The 26210-nt window shown below is 42.3% G+C and overlaps 1 protein-coding gene across 3 annotated transcripts in view; it reads left to right on the forward strand.

Annotated features, from left to right (window-relative positions):
* The window catches only part of tnk2b (tyrosine kinase, non-receptor, 2b), a 52730-nt gene extending 26885 nt beyond the window's left edge, over positions 1–25845 (forward strand). For 2 of the 3 annotated variants that reach the window (XM_061083748.1, XM_061083751.1), the window contains 16 exons: positions 3477–3654; positions 5550–5620; positions 8548–8814; positions 9597–9749; positions 10498–10661; positions 11411–11530; positions 11897–12023; positions 12168–12314; positions 12553–12647; positions 12913–13107; positions 13427–13518; positions 15033–15466; positions 16156–17331; positions 19348–19443; positions 20862–20989; positions 22277–25845. In XM_061083748.1, the coding sequence (XP_060939731.1) occupies positions 3477–3654; positions 5550–5620; positions 8548–8814; positions 9597–9749; positions 10498–10661; positions 11411–11530; positions 11897–12023; positions 12168–12314; positions 12553–12647; positions 12913–13107; positions 13427–13518; positions 15033–15466; positions 16156–17331; positions 19348–19443; positions 20862–20989; positions 22277–22283 (3450 nt within the window). In that variant the 3' untranslated portion in view covers positions 22284–25845. The remainder of the gene's footprint in view (positions 1–3476; positions 3655–5549; positions 5621–8547; positions 8815–9596; positions 9750–10497; positions 10662–11410; positions 11531–11896; positions 12024–12167; positions 12315–12552; positions 12648–12912; positions 13108–13426; positions 13519–15032; positions 15467–16155; positions 17332–19347; positions 19444–20861; positions 20990–22276) is intronic. The other variant, XM_061083749.1, reaches the window with a different exon arrangement.
* The last annotated feature ends 365 nt before the right edge of the window (positions 25846–26210 follow it).

Genomic DNA, 26210 nt, shown 5'->3' on the forward strand with positions numbered 1-26210 from the left:
TACGTGGATATTACAGAACTGTTTAAGTTCTCCAAAGAGCCTCATGAATTCCTCTTTGCCTTCTCGAGGGAGCTGAAGGTAAAGAAGGGGCTTACAGGAGGATTTCCCGCCATGGAATGCTGTAGATTTGCGAACAGGATCGTAGGAAGTTTTTCTTCCCCCTCTTGGGTTTGGAGCTGCTGGTCTAGATCTGGAGAGCGTGTGCGCTTCTTAGAATTCCCTCAGAGACTGGGCACGTTACAGTGGGAGGACCGTGGCTCTGGTAATGATTTAAGGGAAGAGCAGCCACCTCTGGCCATTTAAAACGTGCACCCACGTTTTTTTTTTTTGCACCTACACTCATCCAGACGAAGGAATTCAGGATGCGGCGCTTTGAAAAGCTGAAAAAGTCATTCCCTTTCCTGGCTCACTTTCACGTGTATCGAGTAAGTCTGATGTCTGCTGCGCCGGGCAGCTCAGGAATTTAATGCTTTAGTAATTTGACATGGATCATGTGGTTCACCCAGATGTTAGAATGCAACATTTGTATCGTGCATATGGTATTGTGTGTGTTAGTGTGTGTGTGTGTGTCTGTGTCTGTGTCTGTGTCTGTGTCTGTGTGTGTACTCACCAGCTGGACTGAGGCTATCCTCTGGGAGGCTTGTTGTTAGTGTGTGAGTGTGTGTGTGTGTGTGTGTGTGTGTGTGTGTGTGTGTGTGTGTGTGTGTGTGTGTGTGTGTGTGTGTGTGTGTGCGTGCATGTGTGTGCATTTCTCCACCACCATGAGGAATGATTTCAGGCTCAAGGCATTTCTCAGCAGGGACATCATGTTGTTTCTCTGCGCATAAATTCTTACATCCCTCCTTCCTCCTCTCTGTGTTAAACTTGTTGCCTCCATGTTTGCTTTTATAAAAAATCTGTTGAAACATTGCACGTTCCTCCTACAGCCCCTCACCACAACTTCTAGAAATAACACGATACGGTCGAGCCAAGTCCTACTTGGAACTTCTGGCCCTGGTGGGATTTACTCAGACTCATTCAACAAGTCACACCTAACGGATGCTCATAGCATTTCTCTTGCTGACCTCACACCTCCGCAATGTGCATCCTCCTCTTCTTATCCAATATAAAGGTCAAGATAAAAAATAAGGTGTTTAACGTATTAAAATATCATTACATAAAGCAAACATTAAATATTTTCTCCTCCAAAAGTGTCAGGTGTTTGAAATATTTTAGTTAGAGCCCATCTCCATCTTAAGCACCTCTATAAATGGATTGTATGACATTGTATTTCCATGCAGCACCCTTCTCAAAACAAACAAGAGCATTCCTGAGTTTTGTAGATGAGTTTGCAGGTTCACTGAGATGTGCTACAAAGCTTCAGCACTGAGAGTTTTACCCCTCATCCCCCCAGTTATGATGCTGTCGTGGAAAAAGGCCCAAGAGGAAGCTGACTTGCGTCTTTGGCACCGTCCAGTGAAATAACACTGACATGTTTACTGCCAGAGAAGATCAGACTGGGAGCTGCGTTTAGGAGGATAATGGGAGTAATAGTTCATGCCCCATAGACAGACTTCTACCCCACATATGGATATTTGGTACTTAAAAACCCCCAATTTGAACCAATTTATTTTACGTTTGTTCATTTATCTATTTTACATTTGAACAAATCACCTTTTTCCACGTATAAGTGTAAATCATCAGCATAAAACGTGAGCTTTAAACTCTATAATTATGAACTACAGATCCAGTAAACATGCCACATGCCAGACTCTGGCACAGTTTAGCACATATTGGACCAGTCCAAACGACTGTAGTATCAGCTTTCTCAGGGTAAGGGTCAGGCATGATGCAGCAAAACGCAGAATATGGTGATGGATTCAAATGACTGCAGCTGCATTTAATCCTAAAGCTGGACTCTTACAGGTTATTATATTACCTCCGATTATATACTCGCTATGTGGGAGTACTTCTTATTTCTGCTCATTTCCGCTGTCAACAGTCAGTAGGATTTATGTCCAGGCTTACATCAAATAGTGATCTGTGTACACTGAATTTTTAACCTGAACAAATGGATGGAACACCCTGCTGACTCGGAGAGTCAAAGCTGCATGTGTGGACGTTTCAAAAGAGATATCAGTTAACCCACTTTATGGGCTTAGCTATGAATTTGTATCAGGATACAGACATCTGGCATAACCATTGGGTATCCCGGCAGTCTGCCCTCACAACCAGACTTTTTCATGTAGAAAGAACAGGACCACTCATTCTGAAGCAACATGGTAAACACATAAACATATTCAGTCGGTTGTTCATATGCAAACTGTATTTTTTTATGGCCCAGTTTTAAGTCTGTACTTGTATGTGTGAGAGAAAATCCTCTCTAACTCACAGTCACAGTCATTAAGCAATAGGAAGTGAACTCTAACCAAGCCCATTAAAAGTTTAAATGACAGAGAGGGAGCTGTGACCCCTCTGACATTTTCCTTTGGACCATGTAACCTTGCCTCAGCCAACACAGGAAGTTCCTCATTCACAGTCTAATTACCACTCGGTGGACTGACCCCCACGCCCCAGAGCATCCACCCTGAAGGTCTCCCAGTAAATCTCAAAAGATTAGGGAATGTTTGTCATTTCTGAGTTGATTAGGTTGTTTGACGGGTTCACTTCCCCGGTGAGAGTGAGCCGGCTTTCTGGACGAGTAGACAAGCTCTTGTCGTGGGTCTAAAACTAAGAGTTCTGTGAAAGAATGAGCTGGTTCCATTGAGCGGACAGTGATGGATGACATTTCAAACTCTGTGTTTTGTTTTGACGTTGTAGATAGATGGTCTGACTCAGTGTTGTATGGAGGGATGGAGTATATATATCGTGTGGTCAGAGTGTTCGGAGCCTCTCGTTTGTCTTCACTGACGTATATGGACACCAGATGTGCATCATTGGTCTCGTGTGTCTCTGTCTGCAGAGAGACTGTGATTTCTGTGAACCATCTGCAGCGAGGAAGCCAAAAATACAACTTCTGTGCTTTTCCATCATTTGAATGCAATCACAGCCTGCGTGGTGTATTATCACCACATGGATTCAGGATCTGTCTAATCACAACTAGTGTGCGGTTGTTTGTTGGCCCATTGACATGCAGCTCATGCTATATTTGGCCCCTTGCCTTGTGTGTCCTTGTTTATGCGATGGCAACCCTATCTCCTGTGTATGTGTGTGTGTGTGTGTGTGTTTATGTATAGTGAACTGCAAATGTCAATGTCCGAGTATCTAAGCAGGTATTTCATTGTGCCGGGAACATTAACTGCCGTGCACACAATGGCCATGAGCTCAGTTTTCTCTCTTTTTTGTTACAGAAAAGAATGGTTTGTTTGTTCCTTTCTTTCTCTCTGGCTATATTTTGCAGACGCTGGAACAAGCATTGAGAAAACTGTCAATGAATAATGATTGTTGAATGATTTAAACTCAGTTTCCTGTTTTCTGTGTGTGCGTGTATTTTGCAGAAACTGGGCAGTAGCATGCAGTGTGAGGAAGGCACAGAATGGCTGCTGGAGCTGCTGATGGAGGTGCAGTTGCAGCAATACTTCCTGCGGATCAGAGATGACCTTAACGTAACGCGGCTGTCACACTTCGACTACGTGAAGAACGAAGACTTGGAGAAGATCGGCATGGGTCGACCTGGTGAGACTGTGTGTTTGTGTTTGTGCACATGCATTTGTGCAAGTTTTGTCCTTCTACTGAGATATATTAGAGTTTCTTCATTTGCAGGGTATGTGTTTTGGTTTTTATGTAGTTTCAGTCAAGCATCACCAAATTTCACGCACTCAGAGATATCAGTTCCCCAAATGTGTAATTTCATCCGGATCCAAGAATTATTATCTGTAAAGTTGTTTCATCAGTGTCTCAAGAACTACCTAAAATGGGAGGGAAATTATTTGGTGTGTTTATATATGGACAGTGCAGCCAGCCACCAGGGGGCGATCACTATTTTTTTTTATGTCATACCGTCATATCGGAGGGTTTCGGCCTACCTGGCCCAAGGAGACCGCTTCCTTCACAGGCTGCGTCAACCTGGAAGGCCAAAGCAACATACCTGACGAATGCCCCACAGGGAAAGGTTTAATGGCCCTTGTTTTTTTTAACATCTGTCCCATTAGTTGTTGAAGCCACTGACTGCAGATGTCCATGTAGGATTCAGCTTGAAGCACCGTTGTGCCTGTGTTCTGCTTCACAGAGCCACTCACATACCTGTGCACGGACCACATTGTACTACTCTTAATCTGTGGTTTGCCCGGTTCTCTTTGGCAGATAAGCAGATATCATTTAGTGGCGAAAATCAACTCAAGCAAAAGCTCTAAAGAATATTAAAGACTGTTAACTGCCCAGCTTGTTTTTTGTTTGCTCCCTGTTCACTTTACTGAACAATCTGGACCACGCATTATTTGTCTCCTAGACTTCTGTTTCCTCTCTGATCAGCTGTCATGTCTTGAGGAATACTTTGACAGATACCTGATTCATTTCAGTGCAGTATTACTCTGCCTCATGTTTAATTTTCTCAGCAGAGCCACTAGAAGTGTCCTTCCAAATAGTCCCTGGGCTTATACGACTACATAATGGGAAAGTCTTCATCTTCACTATGTGGCTTTAAATACTACTTTTGTCTGCAGTAATGGCAGCGTGTGTCATTTGACTAAACACTTAGCAGAGCTGAAGCCAATCCTCCATCACTAATACCCCTAATATCGTTTTAAAGTCCCAACTGGTGATAAGTTACAATAATAGGAGACCAGTCTTTTGTCTGTGAAGAGGATGGCAGCAGTAATGTTCTTAATCCTGTTACTGGAACCCTCAGGACTTCCTCGACTGCAGAGCCACTTAAGTTTAATTACACCCACTTCTCCTGCTCATACATTCACTCACATCCCACATCCCTCTACTCCTCACTCGCCATCGTTTCTTCTACCATTGTAATTTGCAGTTATTTTTTAACTACAGCAACAATTGGGCTGGAATTGTCTTCACCTTCTTTAGTGGGAACAACCACAGAGGCGGTTTTGAGTGTTTACATGTCTGTGCACAGATGTTATCACCACAATAGTGTTACAGTCGTTCAAGATACACTCCCCAAACTTAACATGTGTGTAGTTGAGGTCATTTTTTTTTAAATAGGACAACATGGTGAATATCCCTTGTGTGTTTGAAGGTCCCCTGAACTTTATTGATGACAAGTTGCCAACCAGCAGATGGAAAGGAAGCTAGAGATGCTTAGCTATGCAGCTTTATGATCGCATTCCTTTGGCTTTAAACCGGCCTTTGCACGTTTCCATATTTGGAATGTATTCACAGTCTTATTTTGATTTGACCTGCCTGGCTTAGGTTTAACTTGTTACTCAGCTGTTCTGAGTGTTTTTCCAATCATGGTATTGTGGGATATTATTTAAAATTCTTGTAATTTAGCTCTGAAGTCGTCCTGTGGGACCAATACAAGAAGAAGCAGCTGCAGTCTTTGTGTCTTATGAGATTCACCACTGACATAACTGTATTCATCTTTTTTTTCTTTAACTCTCTTGATAAAGGGCAGAGACGTCTGTTGGAAGCTGTGAAGAGGAGGAAAGCCATGTGCAAGCGCAAGTCCTGGATGAGCAAGGTGACAGATATAGACACACAGACACACATAGCACATTTATTATGGTGTGCTCGACATTATGTGGCAGAGTTTGGGTCTGTCTGTGGGAGGCTGCTGAGGCCCAGGAGGTAACTGTATGAATGTGTGTGTGTGTGTGTGTGGGTGGGTAAATGGCTGATTTAAGTGGTCATTAAAACCAGTGCATAATAACTTAAGACCATCTACAACTCTACATTCTTGCTGAGCTAATTTTGCCATCATCAGTTGTTTAATGGGGACAAAAGTATAGAAAATGAGATAGACAAGGTAAGACTAGATTTTAGTAGATACACAGTATGTCTGGTTCTGTAGCACTTTATACTAATGCTGTGTTAAACTGGGAAATGCTTTTCAAGCAACAACATTTTTTACTGGAGGTGGAGTGAGACTGGCCAGCCCGGGACAACAGTAGTGACAAGTATACGGTTCTGGCTTTACTGGATCATTTTAGGACAAGACACAGGCAACAATTTGGGGGAGGAGACCAAAGGGTTAGGGTTAGGGTTAGAAAAAGAAAGAAAAAACACATCTGTCCCTCACAGATGTTTATCTGTAGGGAACATTCCCCCAAGAGTACAACACGGCTTGACCCTTCACATGAAGAGGAGCACGTCCACATTCAGACGCAGACAAACGCACAAACACACGAGTCAAGTCACAAGAGCCGGTGACACCGATTCGCAGCAGGCTGCATTCACAGAAATGTTCTCAGGAAGCATAAAGTCTCTCCCTTAAAGAGACAGAACCATGCAGCACTACTTCTTCACATAAACACAGAAAACTTGGGTAAAGGTTCACAGTGAGACGGATCCGATGTACTTACACACAAACAAGTGTGTGTGAGTGTGTGTTGGCTGTTCATTTGTGGATGTCCTGGTGCCCAATGGACGGTGCTTGCCATCTATAATTACACCTGTCTGTTTCTGCGTCTGGCACCATCTTCAGCTGGAGTAATCTGCTTCCTCAGCCTGCTCTGTCTCCCTGTGTGTGTGTGAGAGAGAATTCCGAGCCACCTATTTGAAACCCACTCACCAGAGAGATGCTGGTGGTGTTTTTAAAAAAGGTCTGTAGCATTATGTCATGTCTGGTCCAGTGTGAATGTGAAACCACACACCCCTCGCTACTGTTTATATCTGGCCAGTCAAATGTGTTTCGGTGCTAGTCATTCATTGACACCTCTTTTCTCAAAGATGAAACCATTTCTGAATCCTGGCCATTGTTCCTGAGCCAATCAAGAATTGACATGTCTTTCATTCATTCATGCTTTAAATGAAATATTTCACCTATTAAGGAAGAGAGTTGTTTCATTTCTTGCACGCTTCATGTTATTTATTGGCAGGAATTATGATGTGCAAATTTAGCTTTGTCTGCTACTATCTGGTATCAGCAGCATTCCTATGTGCATTCCTATTTTAGTAAACAGTCTTATTTAGGGCTTCTAAACAAAGCTTTCCCTTCTTGGCTCTGCACAGCACACACATTGTGCAGGTTCACATTTAGGATTTGAAAGCGCTTAAGGACTCATACAAACACACGTATGCCAGCACACAGGAACATTCACTAAATCTAATAGTGCCTCCTAATGAGCACTTCCTGACGGCTCAGTCATTCCTGCTGTGTCGTCAGCGCTGAAGCCAGGAGTGAAGAAATGTCTCTCCCCCTAAATGATGAGGGCGTGTTTTGGTACTTATACACTTCGACTGACTGCAGAGACTCTAGTTAGTTTTGAAAATGCTCCACCAAATGTGTTTTTTACGCTTATAATTCAACCCACACCCAGCTATTTTTCATAAGCCACAGACAATTAACTCAGGAAAATGGGTCCGGACTTTCTCCAGGGTTTGCCTTTCACATGTGAACGCATCTCAGTCTCATCTTAGACACATCCTCAAAACGCCCACTCGCTCCCAGTGAATCCTCCAGGGTATCTCCTGCTGTTTTCCTTCCATGGGCTCATTCAGACATTTGGAAATTATCTGGATATTTTACCTGGTTGGCAGGAGAAACTCTGGAGAAAGTAAGGTGACTATTATGTAGTTCTGTGCATATCCGAGAGCAGCTGTATGGTAAGAGTACGGGCTGTGTTTATAATATGGAGGACAAGCGGCCCAGACAGAGCCTGTGAATCACTTCTTATGTGACAGTGGACGCTGCCCTATAACATGACTCTGCTTTCCAACCACAAGCTCCTCACGCTGCACATTCACTTAGGGTCCAGATGCAGCAGAGGAGGATGAGGCTCAATGTTTACACTGAGGGTCATTGTAGGAGTTTCAGCAGCTACAGTGAACTCAGTGACTCTGTTGGTATGAAGAGTTAGAGGCCTAAACCAAAGTGAGCCACATTGAGACTGTTACTGTCTGGCTCAAGCTTCAGTAGTTCTAGTTCTAGTGTTATACCTGAGTAGAGCCAGTTCCACCATAAATGTCCTCTTTCCTGCTGAACACATTATTATCAGTGCTAAAAATGCAAGAAACTTCCAAATAGTGTTGACCCCTGCAGGCCTACATGGGTCAATCCTGTGGTGGGAGAGGAATGCAGGCGGGGTGAGCAGATGAAAGAGACAGAGAGAAGAGACAGAGAAAGTGAAAAATATTCTTTTAAGCTTATAGAAATGGAAAAGAGCAGCTGTTAAAGTTAAAAACCATAAACGAGTGTCTGGTGTCATCTCTTTCTGTCCACCCACACTCTCCAGTCCAGTGTCTCCTGAGCATAAAGTGGCCGCGCAGATATAATCTCAGTATAATATAAAACACAAGTTCTCGGTCTTTCAACCTCTAGACAGTTTCTCTATTCTTTCACTGCAATTTTTGACTTTTTCACACATTTGTTCCAATTTCCCCATACTTCCTCTCCACACACGGAACTATTTGTCAGTATGTTTAGTTTCTTCTTCTGTTCCTCTCTAGGTGTTTAGCGGAAAGCGCCCAGACGGAGGAGACATCCCCCTGCAGGGTCAGCCGGCCTCCTCCTTTCGAAAGTTATCCCACACGCCTCCACTGGTCCTGGGGGAGGGAGTCCTGGCCACACAGCCTGGTGGTGGTCCTCTGGATGGGCAGCAGCAAGCTCTGACCTGTCTCATCCCTGAGAAGGACTTGACTTTGTTTGAGAAGCTCGGGGACGGCTCCTTTGGCGTCGTGAAGAGAGGGGAGTGGCTGACACCTGCAGGGAAGGTGGTGAGAAGATTTACATCTGTCATAATTATTCAGTTCTCTAAAGCTGCTTTTCATGCAGGCAGGATGTATGTGACAACGAAAATGTCCAAGTGAGAGGCTCCAGATATTCTCTGGAGTTTCTCCTCTTAGTCCCCTTGTAAAACTGTCAGAATGAGCCCATATGAGAATACAACAGGAGATTCTCTGGAGGATGCACTGATGACATTTCTAACACATGACAGACGTAAACTGTGAAGAAAAACAAATAGAATACAAATAACTCAGGATGAAGAATAGATGCCATACACACAGAAGACACTAGAAAAAGGTCAGTAGGTTTCCAGAGCAGCTGATGATGATGCTGGTGTTAGTGCTGTAAACAAAAACACATGATCTCCGCAAAAGTTCAGACCTGATTCCAGACATTCCGCCGAGTTCAGGTCTGAAAACAGCTTATGTAAGAAAAAAATATATTATAAAGCTATTTTTTCGAGAGGAAAAGGTACACGTGCCTTCTAAGGGTGTGTATTCACACTAATAACTTTATGATTAGTTTGTGATGGGTTTAATCATAAATGCTACTGCAATAAAATAGAAATGAGTGTAATGTTGAAGGAAACAAAATGAGTGAAACGTATTATAGGGTTGATGCATGCCCTGTGTGTAGCATTTATATACACCATAGTATTTTTTCTCCCACATTTTCTCAATGATACAAACAGACAGACAGGGGTGAAAACAATACCCTGCCTCTGTGAATGAATCTGAAGCTGTCATGTGAAATGATTTGACTGTCTTTCCAGCTGAATGTAGCTGTGAAGTGTCTGAAGACGGACGTGCTCAGCCAGCCCGACGCTCTGGAGGATTTCATCTGTGAGGTCAACGCCATGCACTCCCTGGACCACCAGAACCTCATCCGCCTCTACGGTGTGGTGCTCACACACCCAATGAAGATGGTACAGTGGACACACAGAAAACTCATGCACACAGGGAGGAATATACAGTCAGACAAACACATGTTCTGTCTCAAATGCAAGCTCTATCCCGATTGAGACACAGCTACAGTTTATGCACACGTGGACTTCATTCACTGGTTGAGTTGCTTTTTCTTGGCGCTCTCTCAGCTTTATGATCTTAAAGTCGATCTGACCCAGGTCAGGCCTCTCAAGGCTTTTGTCATGACTGGAGCTGGGAGGATGGTGGGCTGAAATATAGGCTGATATTTTGCCCTTATTGTTTTTAACCCTTTGTTACTTTGTAGTTAAATATATTAATTTATTTCGTTCGTTTTTGGACTGTGTAACCAGCACCTCTTGCCAACGTTTCTTTCAATACCTTTTAATTCTGTTTTTTCACCAACATCTCTTCATCCTCTTTTCACTTTTTCAAATCGCACTCTTTCTTTTCTCATCTGTATCCTCTGTTCTTTAAACTTTTTGTTTTTATATTCTAAGTGCCATTTAATTTAGTAGCACTTAAATGGCACTTACTTATAGCACTTTGTAGTTTTGCTTTATTTTTGAAGAAATTGTACTTTCTTGATTCTTGTCGTTCTTGGTATGTACCCTTGGGGTTGAATGCACTTATTGTAAGTCGCTTTGGATAAAAGCGTCAGCTAAATGAAATATAATGTAATGTAATAATATTGATTGCTACTCTCCTCTATTCACGCACCCTCTCTTTATCTCCCTCCATGTTGTGTAGGTGACGGAGCTGGCTCCTCTGGGTTCCCTGCTGGAGCGTTTGCGATGTGTCCGTCCCCAGGGTCCGGCGTTGATCCACACTCTGTGTCAGTACGCTGTGCAGGTGGCCTGTGGCATGGCCTACCTGGAGCAGAGGCGCTTCATTCACAGGGACTTGGCAGCCAGGTGAGGGGCACATTTGGAATTTAAACCAAGGTTTTAGCAGCTTAGTTTCAACGTGTATTTATTTGATTTAGACATTCTTCTTTTGTAGGACATTTTGTTACTGGTGTGTTAAATCATTTATATTTCTTCTCCTTCTCCTCCACCCAGTAATTAACAGGCCATTAAAGGGAGACCTGGCACACGAGTAAAATGAGTCAGTTGTTGGCTGCCTGTACTGGGTGGTCCGCGTTAATGGTCTTTCCTAAATTAGTCATTTTCACACATCAACTGTTAAAACTATTCCGGTGCTTAATGTCTGGTAAAAATAGTAATTTTCCCTGTCAAAGTTGTGAGAAAATAGTAATGATTTCACATAGTTGTTAAAGAATACCAAAACACTAAGATTTTTCAACCTGTGAGAAAATTCCTGACCATTAAAGTCCTGCTAGTTTTATACCCTGAGAGTTTTTTCCGTCACAGATTCAATATTTGTACGTTGCCCATAGTGAAAATCCACAGTAGCTCCTGAGTGTGGCCTTGTTCAGATCGGGACAACGCGTATGTTTTATATAGTATTTATATAATAATATTTATATAATATTTTGAATGTAACTACAGATTAACCACATGTTTCTTGGTCACTGTCTGGAACGATGTCGGGATTGACCTCTTTTTGGTCAAGTTTATCAAATCTGAATAGTTTTTTTCCCTTCTTTGTTAAAAGTTGCATATGCCGTTAAAATGTTAAATATTTGAACATGTTTCACCAGGAATATTCTGTTGGCCTCGGCTCAGAAAGTGAAGATCGGTGACTTTGGCCTGATGAGGGCGCTGCCTAGCAACCATGAGCACTATGTCATGCAGGAGCATCGCAAGGTCCCATTTGCATGGTGGGTGGAATGAAGTCAACACACAATAACAAAAGATGTTCTTTGAAATTATCCAGATTCGAATATGATTGTTTTACAGGGCGGGGTGTAAAATAACTCACATATTAACAGAGAATCTAGTCAAAGCTGCATTCCCCTCCAACTGCTTTCTCATGAAACAAAGCTCAATCAGCTTATATTTTGTATCCGGCAGTCAGACAATTCTTTCATGAAATCCAGAAATGTTCATTTTGATTTCATTTTTATAGATATGTAATATTTGTTAAGTTTCAAAACTCTACATCCTTTTAAATCCCTGTTTTGATCCCTTATATCCCACTTGAACTGTAGATAGCTGGCTCATGTCGTTTGATTCTTGTTTTCCAGGTGCGCCCCCGAGAGTCTGAAGACCAGAACGTTCTCCCATGCTACAGACACGTGGATGTTCGGTGTCACCCTCTGGGAGATGTTCACACATGGCCAGGAGCCTTGGCTGGGTCTCAATGGGAGCCAGGTAGATATCATTTATACAGCAAATTCATAAACAGTGTATTATATGAATTATTAGACAGACGCACAAAACTAGTCACATTTTTTCCCTTAAATTGTCCTCATTCCTCTTTTTTCTCTTTTGTGATGATATTTTTTTTAATTTTAGATTCTGCACAAAATTGATAAAGAATGTGAACGCCTCCCAAAGCCAGAGGACTGTCCGCAGGATGTCTATAACGTGATGCTGCAGTGCTGGGCACAGAAACCAGATGACAGACCAACTTTTGTCGCCCTGAGAGAGTTCCTGCTTGAGGTAAGGGATTTCTTTAACTTGTTTTTTTTTTATTATTTGTTACTGTTAAGGATTCTTATTACCATGCAAACTAACTAAACTTAGGACACCAGATTGGCATTGGCCTTGGCCTCCATCAGCAATCTATTGCTTTTGTGGGCTTTAAGCGCCACCTAGTGGACTGTTACAGAAGAAAAAATAACTGATACTTATAAGGCCCAACTTGTAAATGTTTCCTCTGTGTGTGTGTGTGTTTCAGAGCATGCCCACAGACATGTCTTCTCTGCAGGACTTTGAAGAACCTGACAAACTACAGATCCAGCTCAATGATGTCATCACCATCATAGAGGGAAGGTGAGGACAAATATAGTTTTAGCCGTATACGTTACTTCCCAGCCACACTACTAATACATACAGTTTTGAATAAAGAACTGTTTTCAAATAGAGTCAGTCTTCACTAAACCTTAAAGACGTTTGCACTTACATACCTCATTAATACATTTTTTAATTCCTGTAAATCTAAAGGCCATGTTGTGTAATTTCCACGCTGCTTATTTGATTGAGTAGGATAACTTGATGCAGACATTGACCCAGAGACCCTTGACTAACTGTCCTTCAGGGCCGAGAACTACTGGTGGCGAGGTCAAAACAAGCGCACCCTTCAGGTGGGGCCGTTCCCCAGAAACGTAGTGACATCAGTGGCGGGTTTGTCGGCTCATGACATCAGCGTACCACTCAAGAACAGCTTCATCCACACTGGACACGGAGACAGCAACCCTGGCCGCTGCTGGGGCTTCCCTGACAGGATCGATGAGTAAGAACAATCTTATTTTATCTTATCTTATTGTGTATTTTTAGTGTTTTGTAAAAGCCACCCCAAGAGGTGGTTCGGTTGTGTCATCATTACCTAATTAGTACATAAGTATGTGTAATAATATAATTATTACCCCTCATTGGATCATGATGGTCTGTGTTTTTTGCTGGTTTGTAGCAATAATAATCTTTAACCACTAGATGGAAGTGAGATATTATTTAACATGTCCCCCAGCTATGCAGCATAATGACGCCCAGGCTAGACAGCATCCCTATATTGTGATTAACAGTAATGAAGTGTGTTGCTCTCCTCCCTGCAGTCTGTACCTGGGGAACCCCCTGGATCCTCCTGACGTCCTGAGTTTAGATCTCAGTGGGACTCGGCCCACACAGCTTCCAGGACGAGCTAAAAGTGAGTAGAGGGCTGTTAATAAAAACTTAGCCACAGTCATGTTCATTATAAGTGACAAACACTGTAGAAGATAAGAGCTTCGAGTATCCACTAACATAGGATCAAATTAATAAGTTTGGACTTGTTCCTAGGGGCTGTCAATTCTCCTATTAATCAAGCTTAAACGAATTTGCCGGTAAACGCAATTCGTCAGGATATATTCAAATACTCATATCGGATCAGGATGGATACTAGATGTGGTGCCGCTCGTCCATGTTGCATCCTCCGCTGCCTCAGTTGGGCGGAGAGCTAACAATTGAACTCACAGTTCACGTATGTTCGTTCCTCTGATGTCTCTGCTGTAGAGCATAATTCCACCGACAGCTTCTCAGAGTCTTTGGTTTCATGATTGTCCACCAAGGACGGCTTTGCTTGAGTTCTCCATTTTTCGTAGCAAGACATGGTAACATTACTTGCTTATAGGTCAACAGGGCATGCACTTGGTCAAGCTGGCTGTTATCGCCCTCTGCTCGATCAAGAGATAAACTTCTTCAGAAGGTCTGATGCTTCTAGACAGTCATCAGGGTCATTGCAGGTCGAATATGAACTTTCCCCCCACATTCAAATGAATGTTAAAATTTCAATTAAAAAGTGACAGGTCTTTATACTGATGTTATTACAATAAAGTTAAGGAAGACCTGAATATGTGCTGTGGCACTGACCTTAATTTCAAGGTCTATTTAGTAATTTGGTATATTTTCTCATTCTACTAGAAAAAACATGTACATTTTAAGTATAGACCTGTTTTAACTAGATGTTACTGATCTAAATGAATATAAATGAATATAAACATATCTTTTATGTTGCTTATTGTTAGTCCACTTCTAAAGGATAGCATTAAACAACTAAGGATTATGTGATGGATAATGATACAATTTATATATTGAATAATAAAGAATATATTTAATACTATAACTGATACAAATCCAAGTTAGTAGTGTAGATCTTGCTTCAGAAGAACGCCACTAAAACAGCTTGTGTCTAACGTTTGCTTGAAAAGCTTTTCGTTTCTGACATTTGCTTCCCTGCTTTTTCTTCTAATCTTTTAATATTCGCTCCTGTCATACTTTCTTCTTCTCTGTCTCTGCTTTGTGCGGCGGCGGTTTCTTTTTGTATTTCTGCAGAGGAGCCTCCCCCCCGGCCTCCTCAACCCGCCGTGTTAATCAAGAGTAAGTCTGGTCTTTCTCAGCAGCTCCTCACCCATTGCTCCTGCCCTCTCTGTTACCTCCTAGCTCCACTACTCAAAGGTATACATCCCATGGTTGTTGTCTCTCCTCGGCCTGAGTTTGCAGTGATTTTCTTTTCTGCTTTTATTTCTTTCCTCACATCTTTCTTCATCCATCCACCCCTGTCCTTGCAGTGTCTCAGTCTTTTTTGGAGTGTGTTTTGTGGAGTGAAGTAAACTTGTAGAAATTCAGTGTCTTTCTAAAACTTTCACTAAATTAATAAAAGTGTTGTTTGGTTTGTGTCTGCAGAGCCCTGCTACGATCTCGTCAATGAGGACGAGGATTTGACCTCTGCAGGACTAAAAAGATTATCACTTCGGATGACTGGTTCCGTCAAAAGCTTAAAAATCAAACCCGCTGCGTGGGTCTCTGCTTCCAAACACGGGATTAGCCGTAGTCCGGGCTCAGGCTACAACCCAAACGGTGAAGTGTCCCTCATTGACTTTGGGGAGGAGTTCTCTCCGTCCACTCCCTCCCCCTCCCCTGTTGTAGAAGTTCAGTTCCCCTCTCTGGCGGAGCTGGCTTTAGAAGCTGAGAACATCCTGGACCGCACTCCTCCTCAGAGTCCGTCCAGATCCTTGCCCCGCCCCCTTCACCCTACACCAATAGTGGACTGGGATGCACGACCTTTACCTCCACCCCCAGCCTATGACGATGTAGCCCAAGATGAAGATGATATGGAGGTACGGTAGGAGGTGATACAGCATCTTTGACACTATGACAAAATTCAATAGAAATGTTTATCTCCTTTTGTTATCAGTTTGTTCTACAGTGGACTGTACTGAAGCCGATGTTTACATAAGCTGTTTTCAGACATGAACTTCAGATAATTTCTGCACAATATGGGGTCCGTAGTTTGTCTTTCACACCTGAAGAACGCAGCACGAGATTCTCTGGTCAGACGCAATCACAACAACACAGGACGTAGCGTATAAATTCTGTAGAGATCACATAGTTCTGTTTACAACCTGTCCAAACTGGCATTGGCCTATATTACAAAAGAATCTTGAACCTTGTGGTCGCCTTCTTGTATGTGTATGGCGCCATTTCTATCCTGCGATATTCGGATTATTTTTTCTTTTCTTTTTTTCAGTTTTGAGTCCTTCACCTGTTAGAAACATCATCGACACGCCCTCTCGCTCACGTTAAATACTGTGGTGAATCCTACTATATTCGCACATGGGCTCATTTGGACATTATCTAGAGTTTTTACTTGGGGGCAGGAGAAACTCCGGACAATGTCTGAAGTCACAGACTCTGACTTAAGTGTTCTCACATACAGCCCCTCCGGAAAATATTTAGGGGATTATCTAGTTCAGTGCATGTCTGAAAGCAGCCAAGGTAATAGTGAGAAATGTCTTTCCTCCCTCAGGTGAGCTCCATCAACAGCTCAGAGCAGCAGCTTGAAGAAGAGCAGAGCGATGTTCTAAACCCAGCTGATGCTCCCGTCTCCTGGGGTCAAGACAGATCGGGCCTGGAGGACAACCTCTTCCTCCCCAGCCAGCAGAGCCAGGGCCTGTCCACATCTTTCTCCCAGTCGGCAGAAATCTTCCAAGAACTCCAGCAAGAGTGCATGAGGAGGCTCAACGTACCGAAAGGAAGCACTGCCCGGTCGAGCTCGCCATTCCACACATCAGCGTTGTTTCCCCACACGTCTCTGACCCAGGAACAGAGTGTCTTCGCCTCCGGTGAAGACAAACCCCAGATCCCCCCTCGTGTCCCCATCCCACCTCGCCCCATAAAAAGGGGAGACTACACATCTGCTCGCTGGTCAAGAGATCTCTCTCTTTCCCCAACTCTAGTAGATGCCACAGAGAACATTTCAGGCCCGGTTCAGAACCGACCACCTCAGATCCCTCCAAGGGACCCTTTGTCTCTGCCAGGCTCCAGGACTCCCAGCCCCATGGGCCCGGTAGTGGGCTCCCCCCAGCAGAGAATCTACTCTGTCAGCCCCATCACCATGCAGGTTCCCCTTACATCCTGCCCCCCCGCACATGCCTATGGCTCCTACCTCTCCACCTCTCCAGGTAAACTCATGCCGACCACACACAGCTTCGCCTCAGATCCTAAATATGCTGCACCCAAAGTGATCCAGGCGCAGGGGAAGGACTCTACCAGTAAGGGCCCTTGCATCCTCCCCATCGTACGTGACGGATGTAAAGTGAGCAACACCCACTATTACCTTCTGCCAGAGAGGCCGCCGTACCTCGACCGATACGATCGCTTCTTCAGGGAGGCAGAGAGCCTTCCTGCTGGTGGCATGGAGGAAAGGCAAGTACGGCAAGCCAACACTGCCACCGTCAGACCCATGGTGGTCAGCAACCACACTGTCCAGGGACATACCCAGGGACAGGGCCTTGTCCAGCTGGGGGAGCTGAAGGCTAATTTCTCCTCCAACAATAACAGCAGTCTGGGTGGACCCCGGTCAGGGATGAGGACGTCACTTAGTCTCCCTCGCGTCTGCTCGGAAGGGTTCACGGCACCCGCCATCACGGCTTCCTGCACCAGGACAGATGGGGGAGTGAACTCAGCTGACAGGGTCAAAATGGTAAGGTCAGAGAGGTTTGGATTCTATAACTCAATGTTTTAAATCATGTGCGGGAAAAAACACCAATACATAAATATATTACATAAAAACTATGCAATATGTATTTTTTATCCTTTTAAACTGTGTCCATAGATTTTAATTTACCAAAAATACTAAAACTGTTCGATGCAAGTCAGAAACTTTGAGCCTCGACCCTCAGCCTCTCTCCTCTGCTCTTCCCTCCTATCTCCACCCTCCCCCCTCACTCTTAATTCCTCAGCAGCTCCTTATCTCCCCCTGTTTAACTGTATATTTCTGCAAGTAACATTTTCTCTGACAATTATAGAAAAATATTGTCCATGGCTCCTCTTGCTCACTTTTTCATATGTAATTCAGCAGTAGAGTCTCATAGGTTTTACAGCCTTGTACATCAGCTCAACATGTCTGGAGCTCTAATAAATATATAAAGACTCATGTGACTCACAAAAGTATAGTTATGGCTAAAGTGCAACTGCACAATCAAAGCCTGGGCACATAAAAAAAGAACGTGTCTCGAATAATCACCACTGCAGTGGCTAAAAGACAGGGTCATTAGTTATGAGTAGATGTGTAGTTAGGTCATTATCACACAGCTATAAGATGAAATACCAGGGATGTTACTCAGTAGAATTGGTGTTGGAAGTAATAAACCTTTACATTTAAGATGTAATGTATCTCAGTCAGTGTATATTTGATTTATGGTTTGGTATTTAATTGTATCTTTAACAAAACAAAAATCATGTAGTTATACATTTATGTTATGGTGCACAACATATTACATTTGTTCATACACTGAACACAAGGGGGCAACAGAAGATAATCTTGCTTGGTCGTGTGTGTCTGTGTCTCTGTGTGTGTGTGAGTGTGTGTGTGTCTGTGTCTCTGTGTGCGTGCGTGTGCATGTGTGTGTGTCTCTTAACTGTGAGAAGTTGTGGAAATTGCCGACCCACTTATTAATAGTGTTTAATTACTCATATCTCTTCTTATTGATCATATTACTTCCCTATTCAACTTCACATCATTATTAGAGCCAACTTTCAATTTGAAGCTGAACTTACAAAAGCCATTGAATTTGAATTAAATTAAAGTGGTTAAAAGTTTTATTTGAATATCTTTTGAGTTCAAAACTTGGTTGCCTACAAACACGTTTATCCATTCCTGTGACAAGATCAAAGTATAAAAATGTCTTAACTTCTCAGAACTCGTTTACATTGTTAATAATATGTGATTGTTCTCTGGAGAAGAATTCATTTAGCCGAGAATTGTATTTGAAGGATGAGGGACCGGTTAGGTTATTTTTGCCGACCAATTGATTCTGACAGCGATTGAACCAGATTGAACTGGAGTCAGAATCACTGTGAAACACCGAAGGCTCCCCATTGATCAGCCACTTGATATTTTGTAGTGGATACTGAGCTCTGTGGCTGCAGTGGGAATGTGGGATTATAGATAAATTGTACTTCAGAGGAGTTCATTGCAAGATAGAGACATGCAGTTGAAATTCAGAGGCTGTTAGATCAAACAATAAAAGAAGAAACAGGAGCCGGTGTCACACAGTGCAAAAAAATACTGATCAAATAAAAACAATAAACATCTGTCTACAGAATTTGTGAAAATCCCATCATGCTCACTGTTGGTGACATTGTGTGAATAAGAAGCAGTTTAAGGTGGATTTATATAAACAAAATCAGTTCGAGCCCAAACAATTCTAATTCATTTAGTGGAAAAACCTTGTAAATGATGCTTGAATCTCAGCACTCTAATTTCTATCATCAGCTTTTTCAGTCAGGTGAAGCTTAAAGTAAACAGGAGCTCTGAATTCTGCCAAAAGTTATTATTTGTGTCTGTGAACTATTAAAAGTCAAGTTGATACTGGGTATTTCATCATGAGAAAAGGACACAGTGGTGTGATGTCAACAGGAGTGAGGAAGAGGAGGCAGGGGAAGGTACAGTGTTGTTGGATGTTGCTCAGACTAACAGCACTGCTGTGTGATTTAGGTGCAGGAGGCGGTGCATGGTGTCACGATAGAGGAGTGCCAAGCTGCCCTGCAGAACCACAACTGGAACGTCCAGAAAGCTGTGCATTACCTAAAGGTGAGGACTTTAACAAAGTGCATGTACTACTGCAGCCATTTACTGAACCAAAAATGACATCCATGCACCTGTTCGGGCTCCTGTCATGGAGGTAGCCGGCCAAGTAGCGTATCCTACACATCCCTCTCCCCAGCCAACCTTTCCAGCTCTTCTTGGGGTCTTAGGGCATTCCCGGGTCAGATGGGATCAATCCCTCCAGGAGTTTTAGGTCCCGGGTTCTCGTCCCCGTTGGATGTGCTTGGTAAACCTCCGAGGTTCTATATCCAGCTCTCTGCAGATCAGTCTGACCTCTCATCCTATCTGAGCCCAGCCACGAATTTCAGCCACTTGAATTCACAATCCTGTTATGTCAGTCACTGCTATGATGGAAAAATGATATTGAGATAAAAAAAGTAATTTCAGTCGATTATTGATTTTTGCACTTGATAAACAGCAAACCATTTTACAGGTCTAAGGTACATACATTATGTATTATACATCCTCACTTTGCTTACACGAACCATTAGCATTCTATCAATATATACTGCTACTACTATATCGCTAGTAAAATTATATTGCAATAAATTATTGATTTTCATTTATTGCCAAGCCCTAAGAAAACCATGTTTCCTGCCTATTGGTACAATGCAAAACGTCCAGCCACTGAAGGTACAGTGAGGAAGATTTTAAGAATAATTATATGAATGAATAATTATTTATCAACAATCCGCCCTTTTGGTATGAAACGTTTGCCAATTCTCCAAGCTACAGTTGTGCACAGATCCTAACACCCCATGATGCTGGTCCTTCAAAATAAAGATCCCGTGAAGTGGATGATGAAATTGCAGCTGTGTGGTTATTAAAAGAGAACCAGAGTCCCGATGGTAACGCTGCAGAAGAGACCTCAGAGATCCATTACACTGCTCCTCAAGTCCGGCCTGAAGCCCTTTTCTATAATAACATTTTTTTTTGCACATGATATAAGTGCAAACAAGTGGTCGTTTACAGTTGCCTAATGCAATCTTTACTTCATATCAGGGTATAATAGCAGCAACCTTGTGGATCCTTAAGGGACAATCAGGTCATTACTGCTGCAATGAGCCGGCTATAAATAAAACGCATATGGACTCACTGATGTGTCGCCAGCAGACCTCAGCACCGTCTTAACCGACTGCTGCTGGGTCCACGGTGGGGGATGTAAGTCGGGGGGTGAGCACGAGGGAACGCTTGGCAGAGGTCTCAATCTATGCAACAGAAGTTTGAACAAAGACATTTAGCGTCTTTAAAGACCGAAACAAGTTCACAATGTGCTTACTGCAGCAATAACACTCATATGAGGAAGTTTAAGAGATGATTATGCTGTGATCCTTCTCAGCCTTGCTCCCTCCCTCACTCCAGCCTTCTGTGTATGACTGATGTCTGTTTGTGTGTCTCTGCAGGTGGAGCAGCTGTTCTGTTTAGGTCTGGGGAGCAGGTCCGAGTGTCTGAAGCTGCTGGAGACGTGGGACTGGAACCTGGAAGTGGCCAGCACGCAGATGTTAGATAACTATGGATCCACGAGGCAGAGGTACTGCACTGTGTCTTATTGTATTTTTAGGGGTCACAGCTTCCCACATAGATTCTATAACTTTTAATGGGCCGCACTCTCCTACTAGTGCCAAGCAGTAACTATCCATCTGTCCCATTTATTATTAATGATGCTTTATCACATAATACAACAACCAGAGCCTCTAATCTACATTTCAAACTTGATCCAGATATTTAATCTCGCATCTGTGGCTTGTTGTGTGAGAGGAAATGCTCGGTGAGTTAACTGTCGGATATTTTTCCTTGTACAAACTATATTATTACTTATTAAGAAGTAAATAGCAGACCGGCAGCAGTGTGACAATGCCTTTGTGTACATGTGCACTGGTGTTCTAGTTGTGAGCTACTTCCTGTTATTCCTTTTCATTAGTAAGTCCTCCTCAAACAGTTTATACTGTTACTTTTTTGTTTTCTTTTATGTTGTGTTCATCCTGCTTGGTTCATCTTCAATGAAGATTTTATGGTCGGTGTTTTTCATGAAATGAAACTGATATTTGTTGTTGTTTCATTCCATGCATGTTGGCTTTTCAGAGGTCTGTTACGCTGTCGGCACAATCTTCAGACCGCAGCTCACATCTTTTAAAACTAAAGCTCTGTAATTCAGCTTGGTATAAAGCATTGCAGCAACAAAACAAAAGTTGTGCTTTATGAAAACAAATCGCAAAAGAGGAAGTGATGAGTAGATATACATTCTGGATATGGTGTTCGAATGGAACATTGAGAAATCTGGGTATCTAGCCAATGTGCGCTTGCACGTCTGACGTTAAATGTTACCTTTGCTACAACAACATATCCTACCGTCAATTTCTTAACATGTCTCCGACTTTGGTTGGTGGCCAGCTGTCACACTTTTTGTCAATGGTTTTCAAAAAACGAATTTGCGTTATTACTGTTCACTTACGTGGTTTGTATATAAGTTTGACCTTTTGACTAAGCTGGTGTTATTTTTTCATACATTGCATGTTGGTTATTTTCAGAGGTCATATTACCGGAATACGAGTGCACATGTTAATGCAGTCAATGAAGGCTGAGGGCTTAAACAGTAGTTGGCTGGTAGAGAAAGTTTTTTGTCTTGTTCTATAGAAAAGTATATATTACTGAAATGATTCAAATACTTCTAATGTGTAGCTCAGCTTAAAAGCCTCAAAGTTCCCTCAAGAAGTCAGTTTGCACATAAATGTAAATATCTTTCAAGTTAATTGAGGAAGATTCAGCGTTTCATCTCCCAACGTTCTCAATCTAATCTAAATCTTATTTCTATTTGCAGACGGTGACAGAAATCTCAAGCTGCTGAGCTCTGATTGGAACTTCATCCTCAGTCAAACATCCTCAGAGGAGGTGATTCGACTTCTTTCTGCTTGAAGCCTCCAATCAGACGACTGTTATTTGACTTATCACCGAACTTCATCATGGTTCATTCAGGCTGACCATGGACACAGGAAAGTAACTCGGGGGCAGCAAAGAAGAAATGGGACAAATTTCAACCTTGTTTTGAAGAATTCATCATTGTTGCACTTAAGAAGTTGTCTAACGGCACCCAGCGCTTTTTAAAGGTTTTTAAAGGCTAAAAAAGAGTCAGCCTGAAATGTGTCACTCAAACACTTCTGTGTGCCACCCAACTGTCAATCATCACTGCGGCTCGTACACTGATGGCCAAGTGCAGAGAAACACTTTAATGCCTTTCTTTTGTACAAGTCATTGAGCAGTCAGGGTGGGCGTGAAGCTGTAGAGGCCACCGTGAGAGGAAGAGCACAATATACACATAAGCACTTTCTAATTGTCAAGAGCTTGGAGAGTTTGACTGAAAACCGGGATCATATTTACCGATCACTGTCTCAACTAAAGATTGTGCAGTGAATGTACAGTTGGTTCTATAAGAATGAGCAGCCTGCTATGCAGCTGAGGAATCTGCATCACCGTGTGAGGCAAGGGTTTCAAGAGCAGTGACAAATAAATCATAGACTTCCCAACAAATCAATATTTGACATATAAAGAAATGTGTCATCACAAAGATTGTCCATAAAAAATGTGCATTTTATATTTAATGAGGGAAGTTACTAACAACGTGGTATTGGACACTCTGTGCTAAGAGTCAAAGGTCAAACCAGTCAAGTGTTGACATGAATCTAGAAAATGATCAGAGACCGGCAGTTTATACTCAGTGTTTAAACAACACACCTTTTATACAGAGACATGTATCGTATAATAACAAAACAACATCTTTATTTTATTGTAATATATTTTGAACACAGTTCTAAGGAATAAGAGAAGGCTGTCATGTCTGAGACTGGGCCGGCCATTTCTTAATTAAATATACTGTGCTGTTTGATATAGCACAAATTAAAGTACTTGTCAGACTTCAAGTAAATTCATCTTCTGCACAAAGCTGTCTAGGTCCTGAATATCTAATGTGTGAGTCATATTCCGGGAATCAGGGCAAATTAAGTCTTTTCAAAAACTGAATCACAAGAGCAAATCAGTCACATCGCTCGGCTCCATTCACTCTGCCATAAATGTTTCATGGACAGTTTCCCAGTAATACAGCGAAGAATGTAACAACACAAAAAAAAACTTCAATAGGATAAAAGCTGGTCACTGTGCAGACTTGTAGCTGAGCTGCTGTGGTTTGGGGTTATCTGGATGCCAGTGCCTCTAGGAACCTGTCTGCCAGACTTGAAGAAGATGCCTTGGGTCAGTGACAACAACTGAGGACATCATTGCTCTAAATTTCCATCATGGTAATTGTGGTCTGCAAAAATAATTTCCTCTTCATAAGTAGCTCCGCACCATTGTTGTTTAAAATAAACAATAATGAGCCATTTTCCCTCTGTGTGTCAGTGCTCCTGATCAGCAGTTGTCACTGACTGTTACCATGGAAACATGGCTCTTATTTTTAAGTTAGCTTGATGGTTTAATAGCTGTTTGGTTTTTTTTACCAATAAAAATGCATTAGACAAATCTAAGTGCTAAATTAAAGGCCAATGCCAGTAATTTTCATTCTGGGACCTATGGGTATGTAAATGAATCCTACTTACAAAAACTTTTATGAATCAGTCCAGTAGATCCTCCCCTTAAAAAAATGTTTTTGGCGATAAAGCCCTTTTAGAGACATTTCATGGACTGTCACAGTTGCCCCATAAGTTTATATTGTCGTCACTGTTGCGTTGACAATCTACTGGACTGATTCCAAAAGTTTTAAGTACCGTTCATTTACCGATCTACTTTAACAAAGATAGGGCCCAGGTTTAAAAAAATCCAGAAATTCCTCTTCAAGACTAGTCTTACAGCTAAACTAGTCTACAATCTCTTTGTGCAACCGGTGTCTGATCTATGACCATTGCAACAAAGTCACAGACCCCAGATCCAGTCTTTCTTTATTCCTCAGCTGAATACTCCTGCCAGTTCTGCATTTTCTGCATGTTTCCAGATTATGCTGGCAGCCAATAACATCAACGTAGAGAAATTTAGCCCAAGGCACAGATCCTGTTCCATAATCATCACTTTAAACCAAAACTGGAATATTTTGGTCAGAAGCTTCAGGGGCAATTATTCAAAACTTCTAGGACACCTCAGCTTTGGCTGAACTCACTGCCTGACATGATACATTCTACCAGTTTATTGTCACAGTCAACAATGAATACTTTAAAACTCAATATAGAAACCTTTGGGCCTGTGCTGCTGTTTAAGTCATATAAACTTTTCATATGAAGACGGTGAAAGAAAAGGCAATAAAAAGCATTTAATAAGCATTAACCTCTAAAATTCACTTTTATATCAGCAATACTGAGACGATATTTGGTTATCACACACGATCCCTATGGTGCTTCTCTCTATAGCAACAAAGAACCATTTTTGCCAACTGGTGCCCATCCGTGTAATTACCATATACATGTCTATGGCCCTGGCTTTGCTCCAAACCCACTAACCCCTTTGCATGGCCTCAAAAAACAGTATAAACAGTGTGTGACACATCTGAGCACAATCTGTTTGGGCAGAAACGTTCGGGCAGCCTCTGAAAAAAGCTTCTGTTGAGCCACAACCAGCCTGTTTTTCTGCCTGAGTGAACTAAGAGCCTAAAAAAGCAAAACAAAAAAACAAAAACAAGCTAAAGGAGGTATTTATAAAGGATGTACAGGACTGATTTATACAGTCATAGCTTTCTCCTGTCTGCAATAAGGCTGCTGTAGAACCTGTGACCTCCCAGTCTGTCCATCCATCAATGCCACCCACTCCTGAAAATACCATGGAGCTGTCTCCTCTTTCATGATGAATCCTAGCAATTGAACGCACACCGTTTTCAGTGTCAAGTGTTTGGTGACTCAGTTTTCCTCCCTGGGTAATTCCTCCACTGATCCACAGTCAGTTCAGACATTTCCCTTCTGGCTTGTGTTTGCGTTAGAGTGTAAATCAGTGCACGGGGACAACTGGATGTGAGGGCTGCCTCTGTTCTGTCCATGTGTTGTTTGTCTTTATACCAAGCTGCTGTAGTTGTATTAGAAGGACCGAACCTTGTTGTGTTAGGATCAACCCAAAGAGACATTGTCCTGTTGTGGTGTTGACCCTGATGTTTGAAAAAAATAAACTCTGTTCAGCTCTTTGTTCGCAAGAAAAACATGTTCATTAGAAACTGCTACTTTAAAGTCACTTGTATTGTTTTTGCTGTTCTTTTGCCGTTTCTCTCATGTTTTGCTTCCCAGGATGTGATTTATTTTAAATGCCAACTGTACAGCTGGTTTTCATTGTGTCTCTCCTCCTGGGTCGATGGAAAAGTTTGAGAGAAGTAAATGCTGCAGAATTTATAAATGTATTTTTTATTAAAGAGTTAATTATTTTTTACGTCTTCTCCTGTGGTGACCAATCTTTTTTCGCTGTTCCACTAATACTCTCTATGGTTGCATTAAGACTTCAGTTGCCGATGACATTTCCCCGAATTTTTCTTGCCAGAGTAAAATGTCTGAATACAGAAATGTCACGAACTTTCGCAGCTAGTGAGCGGGTTTGTTGACAGATGAAAACCTGAAAAAATATATAAATATCTCGGGATGAAAAAAAGTTTCCATAGACGTAGAATACGCTGATAAAGATGAACCACTCGTAAAGAGCTTTTGGTGATAAGGGACTACGTCAGTGTTGATGTGCTGTAAACAAAATCATGCAACTTCAACAGCAGATCACGTCCTGTCTCCTTCATGCTGTCCCCT

Source organism: Limanda limanda, chromosome 13, assembly GCF_963576545.1.
Source record: "Limanda limanda chromosome 13, fLimLim1.1, whole genome shotgun sequence".
Classification (NCBI taxonomy): domain Eukaryota; kingdom Metazoa; phylum Chordata; class Actinopteri; order Pleuronectiformes; family Pleuronectidae; genus Limanda; species Limanda limanda.